The sequence below is a fragment of the Perognathus longimembris genome, chromosome 17 (assembly GCF_023159225.1).
Source record: "Perognathus longimembris pacificus isolate PPM17 chromosome 17, ASM2315922v1, whole genome shotgun sequence".
Taxonomy (NCBI): Eukaryota; Metazoa; Chordata; class Mammalia; order Rodentia; family Heteromyidae; genus Perognathus; species Perognathus longimembris.
The window spans coordinates 28316034-28334938 of record NC_063177.1 but is presented as its reverse complement, the minus strand read 5'-3'; the positions used below and the strand labels follow the sequence as shown (position 1 = coordinate 28334938).

At 52.5% G+C, this 18905-nt stretch overlaps 1 protein-coding gene across 1 annotated transcript; it reads right to left on the bottom strand.

The window, feature by feature from the left end:
* Nucleotides 1-1216: 1216 nt before the first annotated feature.
* Mpo (myeloperoxidase) lies at nt 1217-14934 on the bottom strand. Its single transcript, XM_048366533.1, has 14 exons — nt 14916-14934; nt 14684-14752; nt 14443-14536; nt 13362-13537; nt 13067-13190; nt 12361-12490; nt 12065-12271; nt 10976-11294; nt 8325-8485; nt 6293-6548; nt 5732-5902; nt 4046-4283; nt 1945-2178; nt 1217-1299 (listed from the first exon to the last, which is right to left on the bottom strand). Exons 1-13 carry the CDS (start codon nt 14926-14928, stop codon nt 1974-1976), a joined length of 2163 nt encoding a protein of 720 aa, XP_048222490.1. The 5' UTR covers nt 14929-14934; the 3' UTR covers nt 1217-1299; nt 1945-1973.
* Between the last annotated feature and the right edge of the window lie 3971 nt (nt 14935-18905).

Below are 18905 nucleotides of genomic sequence, written 5' to 3'. Positions count from 1 at the left end.
GTCCCACCCACAAAGGGAAGTTTTGTGATGTCACTTGATGAACGTGGTCCCTAGCCTATGACTGGCCCTTTGGCCAGCCCCCTTTCTTTCCCGCCATTACTTCTATATAAGTGCCCTTCCATATTAAAGTCTTTGAGACGCTTCCCACCACCGCAGCGTGTCCCTGATGCCTTCCTTTTCGCCTCCGCCCTTGGTAACATGTGGGGGGACTGGGGGGAGGGGAAGCATCAGCAACCCTTCCTCAACTTAGCGCAGGTCCATGTGAGCACGCCTTTGGCCTTCCGCTGGCGGAGGGCCAGGCTGAGTGCTCTTTCATAGATTTTAGGGTTATCCATTCTCCCCATGAGATCGGGGAGAAGGGGATCGTTCAGATCCCAACAAGTAAGACCAGTGAAGCCACGCCCTCCAGACCCCCTGTCTGGCAGGGTGAGAGTGGAAAGCACATTGCCATTGTGGGGAGGTGCCCAGGGCAGAGGACCTGCACCCCTACTTCTTCTCCACCTCTGAAGAGGCATTGGCCCATTCTGAGCAATCTCTCTTTGCCTGTATTTGTTCTACTGCTCACCGTTATGATAGCCTAGCTTTACCAGGGACCCCAACAGTACATCAGACCCATGATCCATGTACCATCAGTTTCTAGCTGTGCGTGCTCCTTCCCCACTTGGGGGAATCCAGGGAGGGAGGGGGAAGGTGCCCACCAGCTAGATGTAGGGGTCCCACTCCAAGCAAGGCCACTAGGGACATGCAGTCCTGCCACCCCTCAGTCCCTGCTCTCTGATGTAGTCACTGGAAACATGGGGCGAGGGGACTACTGCTCTGAAGGTCCCCTGAACCTTTCTCGGTATGTAGGACATAGAGGCGCCCATCATCTGGGAATCCCTCCCAACCAGACCTTGGCTCATTCTCACCCATGGGACAGTGTTTTGTCCCCTCTGTGTCCCAGGACTGGACAGGAGGTGAGCACAAAGTAATCGTGCCCTAGAGCCATGTACAAACACCAGGGCTTGGGGACTTTGTTCCTGTATCACAGAGGGCTGGGTGGGAAGCCTGGGGTGAGGGCCTGACTACCCTCCATGTATGGAGCACGCCCTGATACCCACACCCCAGTCCAGAGACTGAGGACCCCAAACACCTTTGCTCAAGTGCAGGTTTCAGTGGGAGCTTCCCACGAAGGGCCCAGCCCCTTCCCCGACACAAGCCAAGCAGATCCCCATCGGCAGTGCTTTATTACTATAAATGTCAGGTACAAACATATGATACAAAACGGCCAGTGAGCCCCAGTTTCTGTCCATCTGGTTCCTGTGAATAAGCAAGAGAACAAGAATAAGGAGGAGCCATTGATTCAGCCTGGCTAGCTTTGACCCATAATTCAAGTGCCAATTCCCATAATCCCAGCTGCTAAAGGGTCATCCTTCCAGAAGCCCCTGGTCATCTCTGCTAACCAGGACATGGTCAAGGAGTAAGCTCCTTGAGGAACTTTTTTCTTGCCTCTCTATGTCTCCAATGCCCAGGACAGTGCTTGACATGGAGAAGTTGCTCAATAAATGAAGGGCTACGGGCTGCAAATGGACCCTTTAAGGAGACATAACCACAGTTATTCACACGGAAGAAAACCCAGGCTTAAGGGAATTGGGCAGTTTGCTCCAGGTCACTATTGATCAAGGATGTGACTCCAGGAAGTCTGCCCTAAGCTGGGCCTCTCACCAATCACCTTGGCTGCTGCCCATCTATGTCCTTAATAATCTCAGAAGCAGCAAGCGCATACTCACACAAACGACACACATGCCAGAGTACATCCAATACCGCCTGTGTTCACAGACAACACACGCATGTGAAATGCTGATCTGCACACACTGCACACATGTCAACACACATCTCCTTGGCTGGCACCCAAGCGCAGGCCTGGGGATCTCCTGTGGTTGCCCTCAGCCTGCCCAGGTGTACCCGCAGTGCAGTGAGCCCTTACCCAGCCCCTAGGCCTCCCTCCAGGGACTCAGGTCCAGCGTCGGGAGAGAGCTGCACCCCACAAAGTCCCGGGGGTATGAGTTGGACATGAAGATATTGTTCTTGGACACGGTGGTGATGCCTGTGTTGTCACAGATGATACGGGGCAAGGAGATCCTGGCCAGGGCCTGGCGCTGCCGCGTGCTGAATACACCTGCATTCTGCCACCAGAACCTGCGGGAGGAGCACCAAAGGCGCTGTGCCCAAGGGGGTCCTGGCCTGGTATCCCCTGGGCTGAGACGGTGTCACCTGACTTGAGCTGCTCCCAGATGCAAGAGGACCACAGAAGACTCTGTCTTGCTGCACAAGGCAGACCTCAGATCCTTGGGACGGGAGTTAGGGGGGGCTCTTCACTCAGGCATTGAGTACAAAATGAGGGCACAGTTACCTGCTGCCTCTCCTCCCACCTAGAAATCCTTTCAGGTATCATTCATGCTATGGAGGGAGCCAGGGCCACCCCCACCCTGCCCTCCTGAAGCCCTGGGCCTGGAGCTGTGCCCACACAGGAGTGAGTTTCCAATTTGTCCCCCAAGAAGCTGAAGAGAGAATGTTGGGGGGGGGAGGGAAATCAATGTCCCAAACCATTTCCTCTAAAAGACAGCAACACAAAGTCACTGCAAGGGTTTAGTGGGAGAGGAAAGTGAGATCTGATTAAAGTTCTGTATACGTGCAAAGTGTGAATGCCACCAGTGCAATCCCTTTGAACAACAGGTACTGTCCTTGATGTGACAGGTGAAGGTGTTTGAGGGAGGAAAAACAGAGGAGAGGGTCAATATGGCCAAAAGACTTTATGTTCTTGTGGAAAAAAAGGGGAACAGTGAAGCTTATGGAAATTAATTTGAGAAAAGAGAAAGAGGAGATGGGGTGACAGAAAGGATATGTCTGATCAAGGTATGTTCTATGATATATGGAAAAGTCAAAATAAAACCCTCTGTATAGCCAGGCACTGGTAGCTCACACCTGTAATCCTAGAACTCAGGAGGCTGCCACCTGAAGGTTGCAGATCACAGCCAGCTGGGGCTGGAAAGCCCATGAGACACTCATCTCCAATTAAATACCAGAAAACTGCAAGTGGCAGTGCGGCTCAAAGCAGTAGAGCACTAGCCTTGAGCAAAAGTGTTCAGGAGGGCTGGGGATATAGCCTAGTGGCAAGAGTGCCTGCCTCGGATACACGAGGCCCTAGGTTCGATTCCCCAGCACCACATATACAGAAAACGGCCAGAAGCGGCGCTGTGGCTCAAGTGGCGGAGTGCTAGCCTTGAGCAAAAAGAAGCCAGGGACAGTGCTCAGGCCCTGAGTCCAAGCCCCAGGACTGGCCAAAAAAAAAAAAAAAAAAAAGTGTTCAGGAACCCAGGCGCCGAGTTCAAGCCCCTGACTGACTCCCCACACACACACACCAAAATAAAAGCCTGTACAACTGATTATAATGACAGCAACAATAATAATCAAGTAGGAAGTCAAGCATGAGTGGCTTACTCCTATAACCCTGGCTGCTCAGAAGGCTGAGATGTGAGAATCCAGGCCATGAAGTCAGCCCAAGCAGACAAACCTAGGAGACTCTGATTTCTCTATCCATCAAAAAGCTGGGACTGGAGGCTCAAGTAATAGAGTGCTTGGCTGCACTGTGAGCAGAAAAAGCTGAGGGAGAGGCCCTGAAATTCAAACCCTGGCATGTGCTCACATGCACACACACACGTGTGCACGGAGGGAGCATTGTGTCGTCTTTTTTGCTAATATCCCCAGTGATACAGTACAGGCTAAGTAGGATCTCTGATCAGCGATGTCAGGACCACAGTGAAATGATGAGAAACAGTGTGAGAAAGCTGAGACTGCTCCTAGACACATGGACCAAGACAGGGGAAGATCCATAGGCTTTTCCTGTCCCCACCAGAGTTCCAGTTTCCCCTGCTGCGCCTCACAGGGACCACCCCAAGCCTCCTTGAACACACTGGAAAACCACTCTTTTCCTCCTTCTATTTACTAGGGGAAAGCAGGGCGTGGGAGGTGATTTGGGGATGGGTGGCCCATGCCAGCAACTCACCGATCTCCATCACGAAGATTCCTGAACTGGGTGCCGATGAGGCAGGCCAGGAGCTTGCCCACCCGGCCGTTGGGTTCTAGGGGCTCAGCCACGCCACCCATCCAGATGTCGATGTTGTTGGGTGTGCCGTACTGTTCCATCAGTTTCCGTGCCAGACCCAGATTCTTGAGCACCGTGGCTAACTCACCAACGTTGCCGGGCTGGGGGAGCCCACAGAAGCGCCTCCAGGCATTATACCCTACACGGAGGAAGACAGACATGGCTGTAGATAGAGCCCCTCACTGCAAGGTGGGGAGATCTCTGGGGATGGCAGGGACTTGGAGGTCTTCAATCCAGAAGACTCGCCTTCTCACACACTGGGCTATAGATAAGAGGAAGTTCAGCCCTTGCCTCAGGACAAGGAGGATGGCAGGACTTCTCTGGCCATTCACTGTCTTTCTCTTGCCTGCCCACCCTAAGACAAACCCTAGATTGTCATAATTCCTTCCAGGTTCAAGAATAGAGGCACCTTGCCAGGTGCCTGTGGCTCACACCAAAGCCAGCCTGGGCAGGAAAGTCCATGAAACTCTTATCTCCAGTTAACCACCAGAAAAACAAGAAGTGGTACTGTTGCTCAAGTGATAAGAGTGCTAGCCTTAGCTGGGTGCAGGGGCTTCAACCTGTCATCGTAGCTACTCAGGAGGCTGAGATCTGAGGACACCAGTTCAAAGCCAGCCAGGGCAGGAAAGTCTGTGAGACTCATATCTCCAGTTAACTAACAGAAAAATTGGAAGTGGTGCTGTGGCTCAAGTGGGCTCAAGTAGTAAGAGTGCTAGTCTTGAGGTGAAGAGCTCAGGGACAGTGTCCAGGCCCAGAGTTCAAGCCTCAAGACTGACAACATAAATAAATAAATAAAGAGTCTAGCCTTAAATGAAAGTGCCCGGTGGCAAAACCCCAGACTTTGAGTTCAATCTCTACCACCTACCCTTAAAAAATATAAAAAAGAGAGACACCTGATTGTCCTCTGGAGCAACCCAACATCTGCCTGTGAGTGATGAGGGGTGAAGTGCGTCTCGGGGAACACCCCCTAACACAGGCTTTAGGATTAGATTGATACTAGTCCAAGTTCCAGATCTGTCACTGACTTGTCTAGAGTCCCAGGTAGGGTTCTGAATGGTTCCAGGCCTCGGTGTCCTTGTCAATAAAGAGGAGATGAGGGAAGGGAATGTGGCTTAGTGGTAGAGTGCTTGCCTAGCATGCATGAAGCCCTGGGTTCAATTCATCTGTACTACATACACAGAAAAAGGCAGAAGTGGTTCTGTGGTGTTGCCTTGAGCAAAAGAAGCTCAGGGACAGTGCCCAGGCCCTGAGTTTAAGCCCCAGACCTGCAAAAAAAGAAAGGAAAAGAAGAAACGGAGGGGCTGATCATCCCTTCCCCTCAGAGTTCATGAACAGAGTCAACGTGAATTGATGATGGAGATGGAGTTCCATAGGGTGAGTTACTGATGTAGATGGAAGATTCCAGCAGGCTGAGGAGCTGAGAGCATGGCCAAGGGAGAGGCAGGGCCTGACCTGGGAGCTTCCAGAGGTCTAAGTGCTGGTGTAGGGTCAAGAAGCTTTGAGCAGCTGGAGCCCCTGGCAAGGAGGGAGGCTCTGAGGGCAAAGAGCAGCTATGTGGAGGAGCAGGGAGATTTCTGAAGCCCTTACCTGGGAGGCCGTGGTCCCGGCTGCGCTGCATGTTCAGAGCTGGCAGGTCCAGCCCAATCCTCATGACCTGCTTAAACAATCGCTCCCGGATCTCATCCACCACAATTTGGTTCTGCCGATTCAACTTGGCAGGGGTAGCCATAAGGCCCCGAAGGATAGGGTCAATGCCGCCTAGGGGAAAAGAAGAGTCGGTCAAGTCCAGATAGAACCAGGGGGACTGGAGAAGGCTGTGCAACACCAGTGGGAAAGTTCCTCCCCTCAGGTGTTAGGATCCAGGAAGCACCAAGGTCTCAGGGAACTGTGCCCTTCAGTCTGGCCTGCATGGGAATGCCCCATGAAACCCCTGGATCACAGAGCTCCTTAACACATGGGAAACACGCATCTCCTCTGTTTGCCATCTCCACCCCACTCGGGTCCAGAAGCAGAGTAGGCACAGTGCGCCAGCAAAGCCAGGCCAAATCCCCAAGAAATCAAGAGAAATCTCATCCCAGCAATCTGCCTGCAAGCCTATGCGCCCACCCTCTGGGGCCGGCCCAGTGCTGGCCTAGGCCCCCCTCTCACCTTCCAGCACCACCCTCCAGCTGGCGAAAAAGACCTGGCTGAGTGGGACTCGAGGGTTGGGTCCCAGGGGCTGGTACTGGTGGTTCAGGCGGAACATGAAGGGTTGGATGAGGGTGTGGCCATAGCGGAAGGCATTGGTGAAGACGTTGGAGATCCTTGGGTCCACGGACTCATTGTAGCCTCTGTATGTGGGTAGGTACTTCCTCATGGCTACTGGCCCCAGCACCAGGGGTAGGTAGTCTCGGTAAGTGATGATCTAAAGAAAAGTGACTTGAAACAGCATCTCTACCCCTCCTCCCTGCAGTCTCTGCTGTCCCTAGCATGGGGGGATCCCTGCCATTGGAGGCACTGGTACTAACAGAGTGGTCCTGAAGGGCATAAACAGAGCTCTGCTGTATGACCTTGGGTCACTTATTCTCCTCTCTGCACCCAGAATGTAAATTAGGAATGATTATGCTATTAGTCATTGTTACTAATGACCTTTGAATTATTAATGTCTCATTTCTCTCACTATCTTATTACCAAGTCCTTTAGAACCAGGGAAATAGGAAATGAATTGTTCATAGTGGCCAGCAAAAGTCTAGCTCATGATAGGAAGGGTTAATGATGTTCTGTGGGAGCAAAGGAGGCAAGAAGGACAAAGGGGGCTGCTCTAGCAATATTTCTCCCAAAACAGAGGGAAGATGGAGAACAGTCTCAATCGGTATTGTAGACTCTAGAATTTCCTCTGAGGCTGAAAGGAACCACACTGTATTTTTAATGTCGATCAAACACTTAACCCTCAGCATCTTCAATTGCACCCCTCCCCAAACAGAACCCAGGAGAAGAGGGGCATTGGATCATCAAAAGTTGTGTGTAGCTGGTGCAGTGGCTCACACTTGTAATCTTAGGGACTCAGGACTGAGCTGAGTTCTGAGGATCTCAATTCCAAACCAGCCTGGCCTGGAAAGCCCATGAGAATCTTATCTCCAATTAACCACCAGAAAACCGGAAGTGACACTGTGGCTCAAAGTGGTTGAGGACTCACCTTGAGGAAGAGAGCTCAGGGACAGCCTGAAATTCAAGCCTCATTACCAAAAAAAGAGGGGAGGGAGAGGGAGCAAGGCACTGGTAGCTCAGCCTATAATCCTTAATACTTAGGAGGCTGAGATCTGAGTGTGGATCATGGTTCAAAGCTAGCCCACGCAGTAAAGTCCATGAGACTTTTATTTGAGCCTGTGGCTTAAATAGCACCCAGGCCCTGAGTTCAAGCCTCAGGACTGGCAACAGCAACAGTGAAGAGTTACAATGAGATGAGGGGAGTGAGAAACATTTCCTGAAGAGCTGCTATGCACCACACACACTTGAGACCCTCCCAAACACCATTCCTGGGCTGTCAAGAAAGAAGAATGGGGGCTGGGGATATAGCCTAGTGGCAAGAGTGCCTGCCTCGGATACACGAGGCCCTAGGTTCGATTCCCCAGCACCACATATACAGAAAACCGCCAGAAGCGGCGCTGTGGCTCAAGTGGCAGAGTGCTAGCCTTGAGCAAAAAAGAAGCCAGGGACAGAGCTCAGGCCCTGAGTCCAAGGCCCAGGACTGGCCAAAAAACAAAAAAAAAACAACAAAGAAAGAAGAATGGGGCTGGGGATATGGCCTAGTGGCAAGAGTGCCTGTCTCATATACATGAGGCCCTGGGTTCGATTCCCCAGAACCACATATACAGAAAATGGCCAGAAGTGGCGCTGTGGCTCAAGTGGCAGAGTGCTGGCCTTGAGCAAAAAGAAGCCAGGGACAGTGCTCAGGCCCTGAGTCCAAGGCCCAGGACTGGCCAAAAAAAAAAAGAAAGAAAGAAAGAAAGAAGAATGGCTGGGAAAGAGAACGGGGAAGAGAAGTGGCCTTTGCTAAGCTCTTCATGTGTTTGGGGGCTTTGGTTCCCACAGTGTCATGGCTGAAGAGGCTCAGGAGGGTCACTTGCTCAAGGTCACACAGCTGAGATGCTGCAGAGGGCCATCTGGATGGCAAGTATGTGCAACGCTCAGGACAGCCTACCTGGACCATGGCCCCCACAATCTTCCGTGCTTCCTGGTAGAGCTTCTCCCCACTCCACCTGGGGTTCAGGCGCTTGAGCTGTGTGGCCAGCCGGTTATGCTCTCGAACAAAGAGGGTGTGCATGGAGGTGAGCTCGGGCATCTCACTGGAGCGGGTGTCCCCTGAGGGAGGGAAGCAGAGCCACTGGCATTCCCATGGCCTCCACTCAAGAAACACTGGCTTGTTTGAAGCTCCCCATCCAGCCAAGGCCTGCAATGTCTCCCAGACATCATCCTTTTCCCCCAGGCTTGCTTACACTCTTGAGGCCACCCTTGATGTCCCAGTCTGCTTGAGTCTTCCTTCTCTACTCAGAGACACTGCTGCCTCATCATGCCCCATCCAGGAGGCCTTAGGCCCACCCCAGGACTGGCCATCGTCCTATTCCTGATCCTAGCAGCTCCCCTGAGGCTTTGGTTTTCTCCCTCCCTCCTACCACACACATTGTCACATGGGGGTGAGCAAAAAGTGTAAACTCCACCAATGCTACCTTCTAGTCAGCTGTTCGTCATGATTCAAGGGAGGCCAGAAAGTAACACACATGTTGGCACAACCGATTTCCATGCTCATATTGGCACAGATAATGATGCCAGCATTTGTTTCTGCTCAAATCAGATAAAAATTCAGAATCCCATCCTCCATCTTGCCAGTGCTGGGGCTTGGTCTCAGGGCCTGGACACTGTCCCTGAGCTTCTTTTTGCTCAAGGCTAGCACTCTACCACCTGAACCACTGTGCCACTTCTGACTTTTTCCATTTATGTAGTACTGAGGAATCAAACTCATGGCTTCATACATGCTAGGCAAACATTGTATCGCTAAGTCACATTCCCAGTCCCAAGCCTCAGAATCCTTCTCAACATAGGATCCCAGAACGCCACCACCATTTCAACAGAGATGTTCATCCCACCCTTACTATGTGTCAGTCATGCAGCCTGTGGTGGGGTGGGGGACTGGATATGTGAAGTCCACACCTGAGACTCCATGCAAGGGCCCTGATGGGCCTCCACCCAGTCCTTCCCAAAGATTTTTCCAGAAGAGCTAGAGAGCAAGGGTCAGAGCCATGGTAGCAGCACATTCATTCCATTCTTGATAATTCTAGGCAAGCAATTCTGGAAGGAAAGGACATCTCTGAGAGTATCTGCTCTGGGCCATGAGTACCTGGAGCTTATGATAGATAGTCTGGAGCTTGGACGTGAAGCTCATCGCTGCCAGGCAGCAGTGTCTGGCTGAGGAGTGCTCCTTGCCTCACTAGTTCCAAAGAGGGCTGGACTTTTGCTGGGAAATCCATGGTGGGGAAGGAAGGGACACGGGAAGGCGACTAACCTTGACTCTCCTCCTATAGACCCAGGCAGAGACTACCAAGAGCCCTAAGAAGGAAAAAAAAAAAAAAAAAGGAGAAGGGAGGGCAGAGTTCACCACTGAGTTTATGTTAAAATACACTAGAAATTTCCGGGCATTCTAGCATCACTGCCCCAGGCTAGCCTCAACCCTTATCCCTATCCCCAAGCCCTAGCTGCCATGTGTCCCCATTTGAAACCATCCTTTCTCTTTATAGAGAATCGAGATGGACAAGAGGGGGTATCCTGTGGCCACACTGTCCCCTAGAACTTTCTGGGATGACAAAAATGTACTCATGAGACTGCTGGTCACTTGAAATGTGTTAGTGTAACAGAAAACCTGAGCTTTTGTCTTATTATATTTAAAATAATTAAAATTAGTTCAGCATTGGTGGCTCAAACCTGTAATCCTAGCTAGTCAGGACCCTGAGATCTGAGGATTGTGGTTTGAAGCCATCTAGGGAAGAAAAGTCCTTGAGATTCTTATCTTCATTCAACACACACACACACACACACACACACACACACACACACACAGAGAGAGAGAGAGAGATAGAGAGAGAGAGAGAGAGAGCAGGAAATCAGGCTGGGAGTGTGGCTTAGCAGTAGAGTGATAGCCTAGCATACATGAAGCCCTGGATTTGCTTCCTCAGTATCACATACACAGAAAAAGCCGGAAGTGGCGCTATGGCTCAAGTGGTAGAGTGCTAGCCTTGAGCAAAAGAAGCTCAGGGACAATGCCCAGGTCCTGAGATCAAGCCCCAAGACTGGCAAAAAAAAAAAAAAAAAAAAAAAAAAGCAGAAAGTAGAGATATGGTTCAAGTTGAGCGCTAGTCTTAAGCAAAATAGCCAAGCAAGGGTGCAAGGCTCTGAGTTCAAACCCAGTCTGACACTCAGAAAATAATTCTAGTTAAAATTGCCACATGTGTCTACTGACTCTAGATTAGACAGTTTGGGTTCGAGAGGGTGAGTACCACACGTTTCTCTCTGGTCCTGAGTGACTCAGTGCTCCTGTCCTCCAGAATGCAGAGCAGAAGCAAGAATAGATGACAGGCTCCCCAGCGACCCCTGCGACTCCATCTTAGATTGGGGATGGGTTGAATTTTTTTGCCTGTGTGTCTCCATTCAACTTGTCTCCAAGGCAACTGGACTAATATGAAATTGGTGAGGACAGTGTCTCTCATCACAAACCCACAAGCTGCTCACACACAGGCTCCCCATGGTTCCCCACAGGGAACACCTCCTAGAAGCACCCCAGATTCAAGTCCCTGAGCTGACCTGCCAGAAAACAAGGGATTTGTGCAGAGCGATTTGTGAGGAGACAAGGGTCATCGTGCAGACTGTCAAAGGGCAACAGGGCCCTGCCGTTGTCTTGGAAGCGGGTGTTGACGGCCAGCAGCCCCAGCTGGTTGGTCAGATTGCGCAGTTTCATGGCCACTGGCCCCTCACTGCCATACACCCCACTGGCGTCCACGAAGGAGGTGAGCGCATTGATCTGGTTTCGGATGGTGATGTTGCTCCTGGTGCAAGCTGGACAGGAGCGGAAGAAGGGGATGCAGTCCTGCTGGTTCTTGATACGGGGGTCATTCGGAGGGATCTGCGGCACAGAGGGAGGCTGAATGGTTGCTCTTGAGGGCAGGAAGTAAGCCCCGGTGGCTCTACCTTGACCCTATGACTTGTGGTCCCTTCAGCATGCAGGGAGGCCTCTCAAGTTCCTGTCTGGGCCTCTGCAAGCAAAGTACTACTGAGGGTCAGGATGATGACCAGGAAACTGGACAGGGAATTGGAGGGGGGGAGCCAATCTTCTGATCCTTCCTTATTAAATCTCTTAGCTCTCTTTCCTCCCTCTCTCTTCTGTGGATTTGTCCCCTGTGCTTTCTTTCTCCCTTTTACATTCCCCTTCCCTTCCCTCTGTCTCCTGTCTGTTCTCAGTCTCCCACTCCTCTCCCTCTACCAAGCAGGTACTTTCTGATCACCCCAAGGCCCCCTGTCGTGTGTTGTGGCATTGGGGGAAGGACCCTCAGTGGGGAGGAAACAAAGCTGGGGCACTGGGCTCCTACACTGAGGGTGTGAGGGACACCGGCGACCATGTCCCCATACCAGATCAGTCCCAGCCTTGCAGAGACCCTGTCACCTCACCACTCTGAGTGCCAAACCCCCACACTGTGCTCCCTTGGCTTGGGCTGCCCTGGCTGACAGAGGGCCCTGCCAAGGGGGACAGGCGAGACCTTGGGGACGAACATTATTGGAGCCAGCCTCACTCAGGGCCTTGGGAGAAAACGTGGGCACAGAAGGGCCATGTCCCTTTCCAAAGCCAGCTTCCTCCTCTGCTCCCCGGGCCCCAGAAGGAGGGGAAGAAGGCAGCACCTTGAGCGGGAAGCAGGGCGGCTGCTGCAGGCAGCTGATCTCGCAGTTGAGGCCGGTGAGGAAGGAGGCCCGGGCGGCTGGTTCGGGGGTGAAGTCCAGGTCGTGGTCGATGAACTGACCCCACTGCATGAACATGAGCGCGCGCTCCTGGTCCGGGGTCAGCTGCTCCGTGGGGAAGCGCACGATGGCGTTGGAGACGGCCCGGGCCTGCGGGGACACCGACGCCGGGGGGGTCACTGGGCGTGGGGCGGGCGCGGTGCCAGGGCCCCCAGGCCGCCGGGGACACATCGCCTCACCAGGGGAACGGAAAAGCCGCCGCGCTTGACACCCGGCGTCCAGCCGAAGGGGAGCGAGACGCCGTCCTCGTACTCGGCGGGCAGCCAGCGCACGAAGGCGCGGTTGGAGGCGCCCAGCGTGGGGCTGCGCCTGCACCGGAACGCAGCATGCTGACGCCAGGGGGCGGCCGCGGGCCTCGCTAAGGACCCCAGGGGCCCGCACCGAGCTCCAGCAAGCCCACCCCCGGCCCCGCACTGAGCTCCCGCAAGCCCACCCCCGGCCCCGCACTGAGCTCCCGCAAGCCCACCCCCGGCCCCGCACTGAGCACCCGCAAGCCCACCCCCGGCCCCGCACTGAGCACCCGCAAGCCCACCCCCGGCCCCGCACTGAGCTCCCGCAAGCCCACCCCCGGCCCCGCACTGAGCAACCCCAAGCCAAGCCCTGGGCCACACTGAACCCCTCCAAGCCGATCCCCGGCCCCTGGGCCCGAACTGAGCCCCCCCAAGCCGAGCCTTGGGCCCACACCTAGCTCCCCCAAGCCGATCCCCGGCCCCCAGCCCCCGGGCCCGCACTGAGCCCCCACAAGCCCACCCCCCGCCCCCGGGCCCGCACTGAGCCCCCGCAAGCCGACCCCCCAGTCCCTGGATCCGCACTGAGCCCCCGCAAATGGATCCCCGGCCCCGCACTGAGCTCCCGCAAGCCCACCCCCGGCCCCCGGGCCCGCACCTGTTGTTGCAATGCCCAGTGATGGTGCGATACTCGTCCTTCTTGGGGCACGTCACCCCCAAGTCCTGGTAGGCGCAGCCGCTTGACTTAGACAGCAGGTTCAGCTGAGCAGGTGTCAGCACGTCTGCAAGGTGAAGAAAGGATCATGGGAGCTGCACCCGTTGCTCAAGCCCTTGGGAGGGGAGCAGAGCCGAGGAATGGAGGAGATGGCTCGGCTGTCTAGGAGTTGAAGGGTTGGAGGGTCGCGTCCCTGGGTCACTGGGAGCAGGGCCTGGGCCTAGACAGAGCCGCATACCGGTGACATTGAAAGGCTTGTGCCACAGGGGCTGCAGCTTCCTCTTGAGCAGATCCAGGGCCACGTGCAGGTAGTCAGCGGCCCGCACGGCTGTCCTGGTGGCTGCCACCGGCTGCTTGAAGTAGGATAGGAGTTCCATGGGGCTGGCCAGGCCACTGTGCATCCGCTGCTTGATGCTGCTTGCAAAAGGAGGACCAGAGAAGGGGTGCAGAGACACTCAGGAGAGAAACAGGGCAGGGTGGAGGGGACAAGGGGGACATTATAGACAGACCCACAGATGGGAAGGATCCCTTTTATAACAAGGTTTGAGTGTCTGACTATGGGGGCTCACACCTGTAATCCTAGCCACTCAGGAAACAGAGATCTGAGGACTATGGTTCAGAGCCAGCAGGGACAGGAAAGTCCATGAGACTCTTATCTCCAATTAACCATCAGAAAACCAGAAGTGGCTTTGTGGCTCAAAGTGGTAGAGCACAACTAGCTTTGAGTTGAAGAGCTCAGGGACAGTGCCCAGGCCCTGAGTTCAAGACCCATGACCAACCACCACCAACAACAACAATAAGGTTTGAGGTCTGGGTAGTACTGGAGTTTGAAAAAAGCAAAGAAGACAAAGAAAAGGATAAGGCTTATGCCTGTAATCCTACCTACTCAAGAGGCCGAGGTGAGCATTGTGGTGTGAAGCCAACCCAGGCATGAAAGTTCATGAGATTCTTACCTCCATTGCCAGCAAAAAGTCAGAAGTAGAGGTGTGGCTCAAGTGGTAGAGCACCAGCCTTGAATGAAAAAGCTAAGGGACAGTACCCAGGCCCTGAGTTCAAGCTCCAGTTCCAACACACACACATACACAGCGGGGGATGGGGGGACCCAAGTGTACAGACAGAAGCAAGAACATGGGAGAGATGGCTCTTTAAGATGATTTGATCCCACAGACGTAAGGACAGAGAGACATGGGGTTCAGCTCCCCCCCCCCCCCCGCAGGGAGCCCTCACCTCTCATCACAGCCAACTCCCCACCCACTGCCTGCTCCTCAGAAAGGCCTATGACAGCTTTGACCAGGACCGGCCAGGGCTAGGACCCCCACCTTTCCCGCCGCTCCTTGTAAGCCTTGTCCACTAGCCGCTTGGCCTCCTCCATGCAGGTCAGCACCACTGAGGTCTCCACTTCCCCAGGGACGGCTGCCCAGAGCACATCACACAATCAGGGGTGGGTCCAGAGCCCCTCGCCAGGCTCCAGAACCAGGGGGACCAGCCCTGAGAAGGAGCCCTTGGACCCACAACCACCCCCACAGTGCACCCTTGTTGCCCTCCTTTCTGAGTGATTACCTGGAGTGACCCTGTGGGGCATGGCCAGAAGGACCAGGAGCCCTGTGACAGTCAGCAACAGCTTCATCTCTGGAATGACAGTCCAGCCCAGAAAGTACCCTGAGTGTGTGTGGGAGAAGATAGGCACCCCCTCCCACTCTACTCCCATCTTCACCCCCAGCCCCATCTCCGTGGCCTATAGGCAAAGACAGGCCAGACGCCAGTCCCCCAGGGCCTCAGCTCCACAGCTCACCTGATAGTGGCATCTCCTCTCACTGAATCAGAGCTTTTATGCCCTCTGTGTTGGAGGCGGGGCGGGACAGAGGGAGGGCTCTCCAGAGACTGAAGGTGTTCCTCCAGCACTGGAACTGAGGTGGGTAGAGAGAAGGGAACTGGGGGCGGGGGTCGGGGGGGGACAAAGAAAGGTCTTGAGTATTCCCCAGATTCTGAGTATAACACTCTCACCCCAGGATTTCTCATCTTCCTATGGCAAGCCCCAACCAGAGCTATAACCAGAAGGTACAGCAACCAACTTCGCAAAATTCTGGTTAAACTGAACATCCAAGACTCCTTTGAGGGCTGGGAATGTGGCTTAGTGGCAGAGTGCTTGCCTGGCGTGTATGAAGCCCTGGGTTCGATTTCTCAGTACCACATAAATGGAAAAACTGGAAGTGGCACTGTGGCTCAAGTGGTAGGGACAGTGCTCAGGCCCTGAATCCAAGTCCCAGAACTGGCCAAAAAAAAAAAAAAATCCTTTGAAAGTGTGACTAAGGGGGCTGGGGATATGGCCTAGTGGCAAGAGTGCTTGCCTCGTATACATGAGGCCCTGGGTTCGATTCCCCAGCACCACATATACAGAAAATGGCCACAAGTGGCGCTGTGGCTCAAGTGGCAGAGGGCTAGCCTTGAGCAAGAAGAAGCCAGGGACAGTGCTCAGACCCTGAGTCCAAGCCCCAGGACTGGCAAAAAAAAAAAAAAAAAAAAAGTGTGACTAAGGAGCAGTGTAACTCGGGGAAGAAAAGAGGAGGGTGGGTGAACAGGAAACCTGAAATGATGCTGACCCAAGGGGCCTCATAACCATCTGTGGCCAGTCCTGGTGGGCAGCCTCCGGGGCTGCACAGGGGACAGGAAATCTGACTAGAGACCGTTAGGCTTCACAGGAAGAAGGATCCTAGGGGCTACAAGCTCAGAACAAGGTAACTTCCTCTGTCCCTCCCCTCCCTCTCCTTTCTTCTTGGCTTATGGTGGGGGGCAGGTGGTACCATCTCTGGCACTCCACCATCTGCTCCTGGATTTCAAGAACCAGGAGTGAGCAGCGCTAGTTGTGGTTAGTGGTGAGTTGACACAACCTAGGGTGTCTCTGAGATAAGATCAGTCAGTTAGGAAGATTTGGGTTAATAATTCAGGATCATTCTAGAATAGAAGAAGCCGGGGGATATCTCCCTTGGCTGCCATTGTCAGGCAGGAAAATTACCTATGACTTATGACTGTTTGTACCTTCTGAGACATTCCTCAGGCCAAGCTCATGCCAGTGATGGCTCGCTCCCCTGTGCTGGTTTGGTCTGGCCATACCTTGTACATACATATCTCCTTCTTGCCACTCACTCTCGCCTTCTATGACCAGACCACATCTTGGCCAAGGAACAAGGAATAACATGCCCAGAACATCTCCTGAGCCCAGGGGGCCTGTGACCTGCTGGGAAAATGAGTCCAGGAGGGAGGAGGCTACTTTTACAGTCTTGGTCTGCCAGTGACTTGCTATTTGTAACTTGTCAAGTGGTTCTTTGAATCAAAGTTTCTAGAACTGTATTGGCTTTTGAAAATCTCTCTCTCTCTCTCTCTCTCTCTCTCTCTCTCTCTCTCTCTCTCTCTCTCTCTCATACTAGGGTTTGAAGATCTGGAATTTGCTAAGCAGGCCCTTTACCACTTGAACAATTCTACCAGTTCCTTTTTGTGTTGGTTATTTTCAGAGATAGGGTTTTGCTTTATGCCCAGGCCAGCCTGGACTGTAATCTTCCTATCTGTGCTTCCCTTTGTCTCTGGGATGAAAGGCACACACCTTTGTTCCTAGCTGTTCTACTTCCCTCAGAGCTCAGGGTGACAGGCTTGTGCTATTGGATCCAGACATTGCTTGAGATAGAGGCTAGAGAACTTCCATGCTTAAGCTAGACTCAAACTGAGATTTCCCTGATCTCTGCCTCCTGCTTATCTAGAATTATAGGCTTGACCCTGTGCACACAACTGGCAATACATTTTTTTTTTTTTTGCCAGTCCTAGGGCTTGGACTCAGGGCCCGACTGTCGCTGGCTTCTTTTTGCTCGAGGCTAGCACTCTACTACCTCTTGAGCCACAGTGCCACTTCCAGTTTTTTGTTTATTCAGTGCTGAGGAATCAAACCCAGGGCTTCATGCATACTAGACAAGCACTCTACCACTAAGCCACATTCCCAGGTCCTGGTAATAATTTTTTAAGTTCATTGGTGATAAGTTAGAGAACACAAATAAGCAAAAATAAAACTAAGTTTGGAAAAAATTATACTAAGTAAATAATTTGGCCTTCTATGCATATAAATAATATATATTTTAGTTATTTCATTTATATTTATAATATTTATATTTCTATTAAAGATTCATATATAGTTTTTCCTTTTTTGCATCTGCATAATTTGTGTGCTACACTAATCTTTTTTTTTTTGTCAGTTGTGAGACTTGAACTCAGGTCCTGGGTGCTTTCCCTGAGCCTCTCTGTGCTCAAGATTGGAGCTCTACTATTTGAGCCACAGTGCCACTTCTGGTTTTTGAGTGGATAATTGGAGATAAGAGTGTCAAGGACTTCCCTGCCCAGCTTGGCTTTGAACTGCCATCCTCAGATCTCAGCTTCCTGAGTAGCTAAAATTATAGGCGTGAGCCACCAGCCCCAGCTTAATCCTTTCTTGTCAGATACTGTTGTTTCCAGTTTGGGTTTTGTTGTTGTTGTTATTGTCTTAAGCTTTTTGTTATTTGGTACCAATCCTGGCACTTGATCTCAGGACCTAGGCACTGTCCCTGAGCTTTTTCACTAGTGCTCTACCACTTGAGCCAGTTAATTGGAGATGAGAGTCTTATAGAGGGGCCTGGAATGTGGCTTAGTGCCATTGTGCTTGCCTAGCATGCGTGTAGCCATGGGTTTGATTCCTCAGTACCACATATACAGAAAACCCTGTAAGTGGTGCTGTGGCTCAAGTGGTAGAGTGCTAGCTATGAGCAAAAGAAGCTCAGGGACAGTGCTCAGGGCCTGAGTTCAGTCCCCACGACTGGCAAAAAAGAGGGAGGGAGACTCTCATAGACTTTCCTGCCAGGGCTGGCTTCAAACTGTGACCCTCAGATATCAGCCTCCTGAGTAGCTGAGGTTACAGGCATGAGCATCTGGCTTCCAGTTTTCATTTATTGTGAATAGGATTAGGCTGTGCATCCAGAGTTAAATCTCTAGTTACATTTTCGCTTATTTCCTTAGGCAAGAAGACATAAGCCAACTGCAGTGGTACATACCTGGAATCCTAGTTACTTGGAACAGGTAGATTCTGAATTTGAGACCAGTCTGTGCAACATGGGGACACCTTGTGTCCATTTTTTTTTGACCAGTCGTGAGGCTTGAACTCTGAGCCTGGGCACTGTCCCTGAGTTCTTCAGCTCAAGACTAGCGCCTCTACCACTTGAGCCACAGTGCCACTTCTGGATTATGAGTAGTTAATTGGAGATAAGAGTCTCACAGACTTTCCTGACCAGCTGACTTTGAACCGCCATCCTCAGATCTCAGCCTCTTGAGCCACAAATACCTGGCTTTGTGTTGATTTTTTTTAAGCTGAGTATTTTGGGTCAGGAGTGTGGCCTAGTGGTAAAGTGCTTGCCTAGAATGCATGAAGCCCTGGGTTCAATTCCTCAGTACCACACACACAGAAAAAGCCAGAAGTGGTGCTATGGCTCAAGTGGTAGAGCGCTAACCTTAAGCAAAAGAAGCTCAGAGACAGTGCCCAAGCCCTGAGTTCAAGCCCCATGACTGGCAAAAAAAAAAAAAAAAGGGTTGGGTGCTTGTGGCTCACACTTGTAATCCTAGCTACTTTAAGAGGCTGAGATCTGAGGACTGAGGCTCCAAGCTAGCCCACTCAGGAAAGTTCATGAGACTCTTACCTTCAATTAACCACCAGAAAACTGCATGTGGTGCTATGGCTCAAAGTGGTAGAGCATTAGCCTACCAAAAGTTCAGG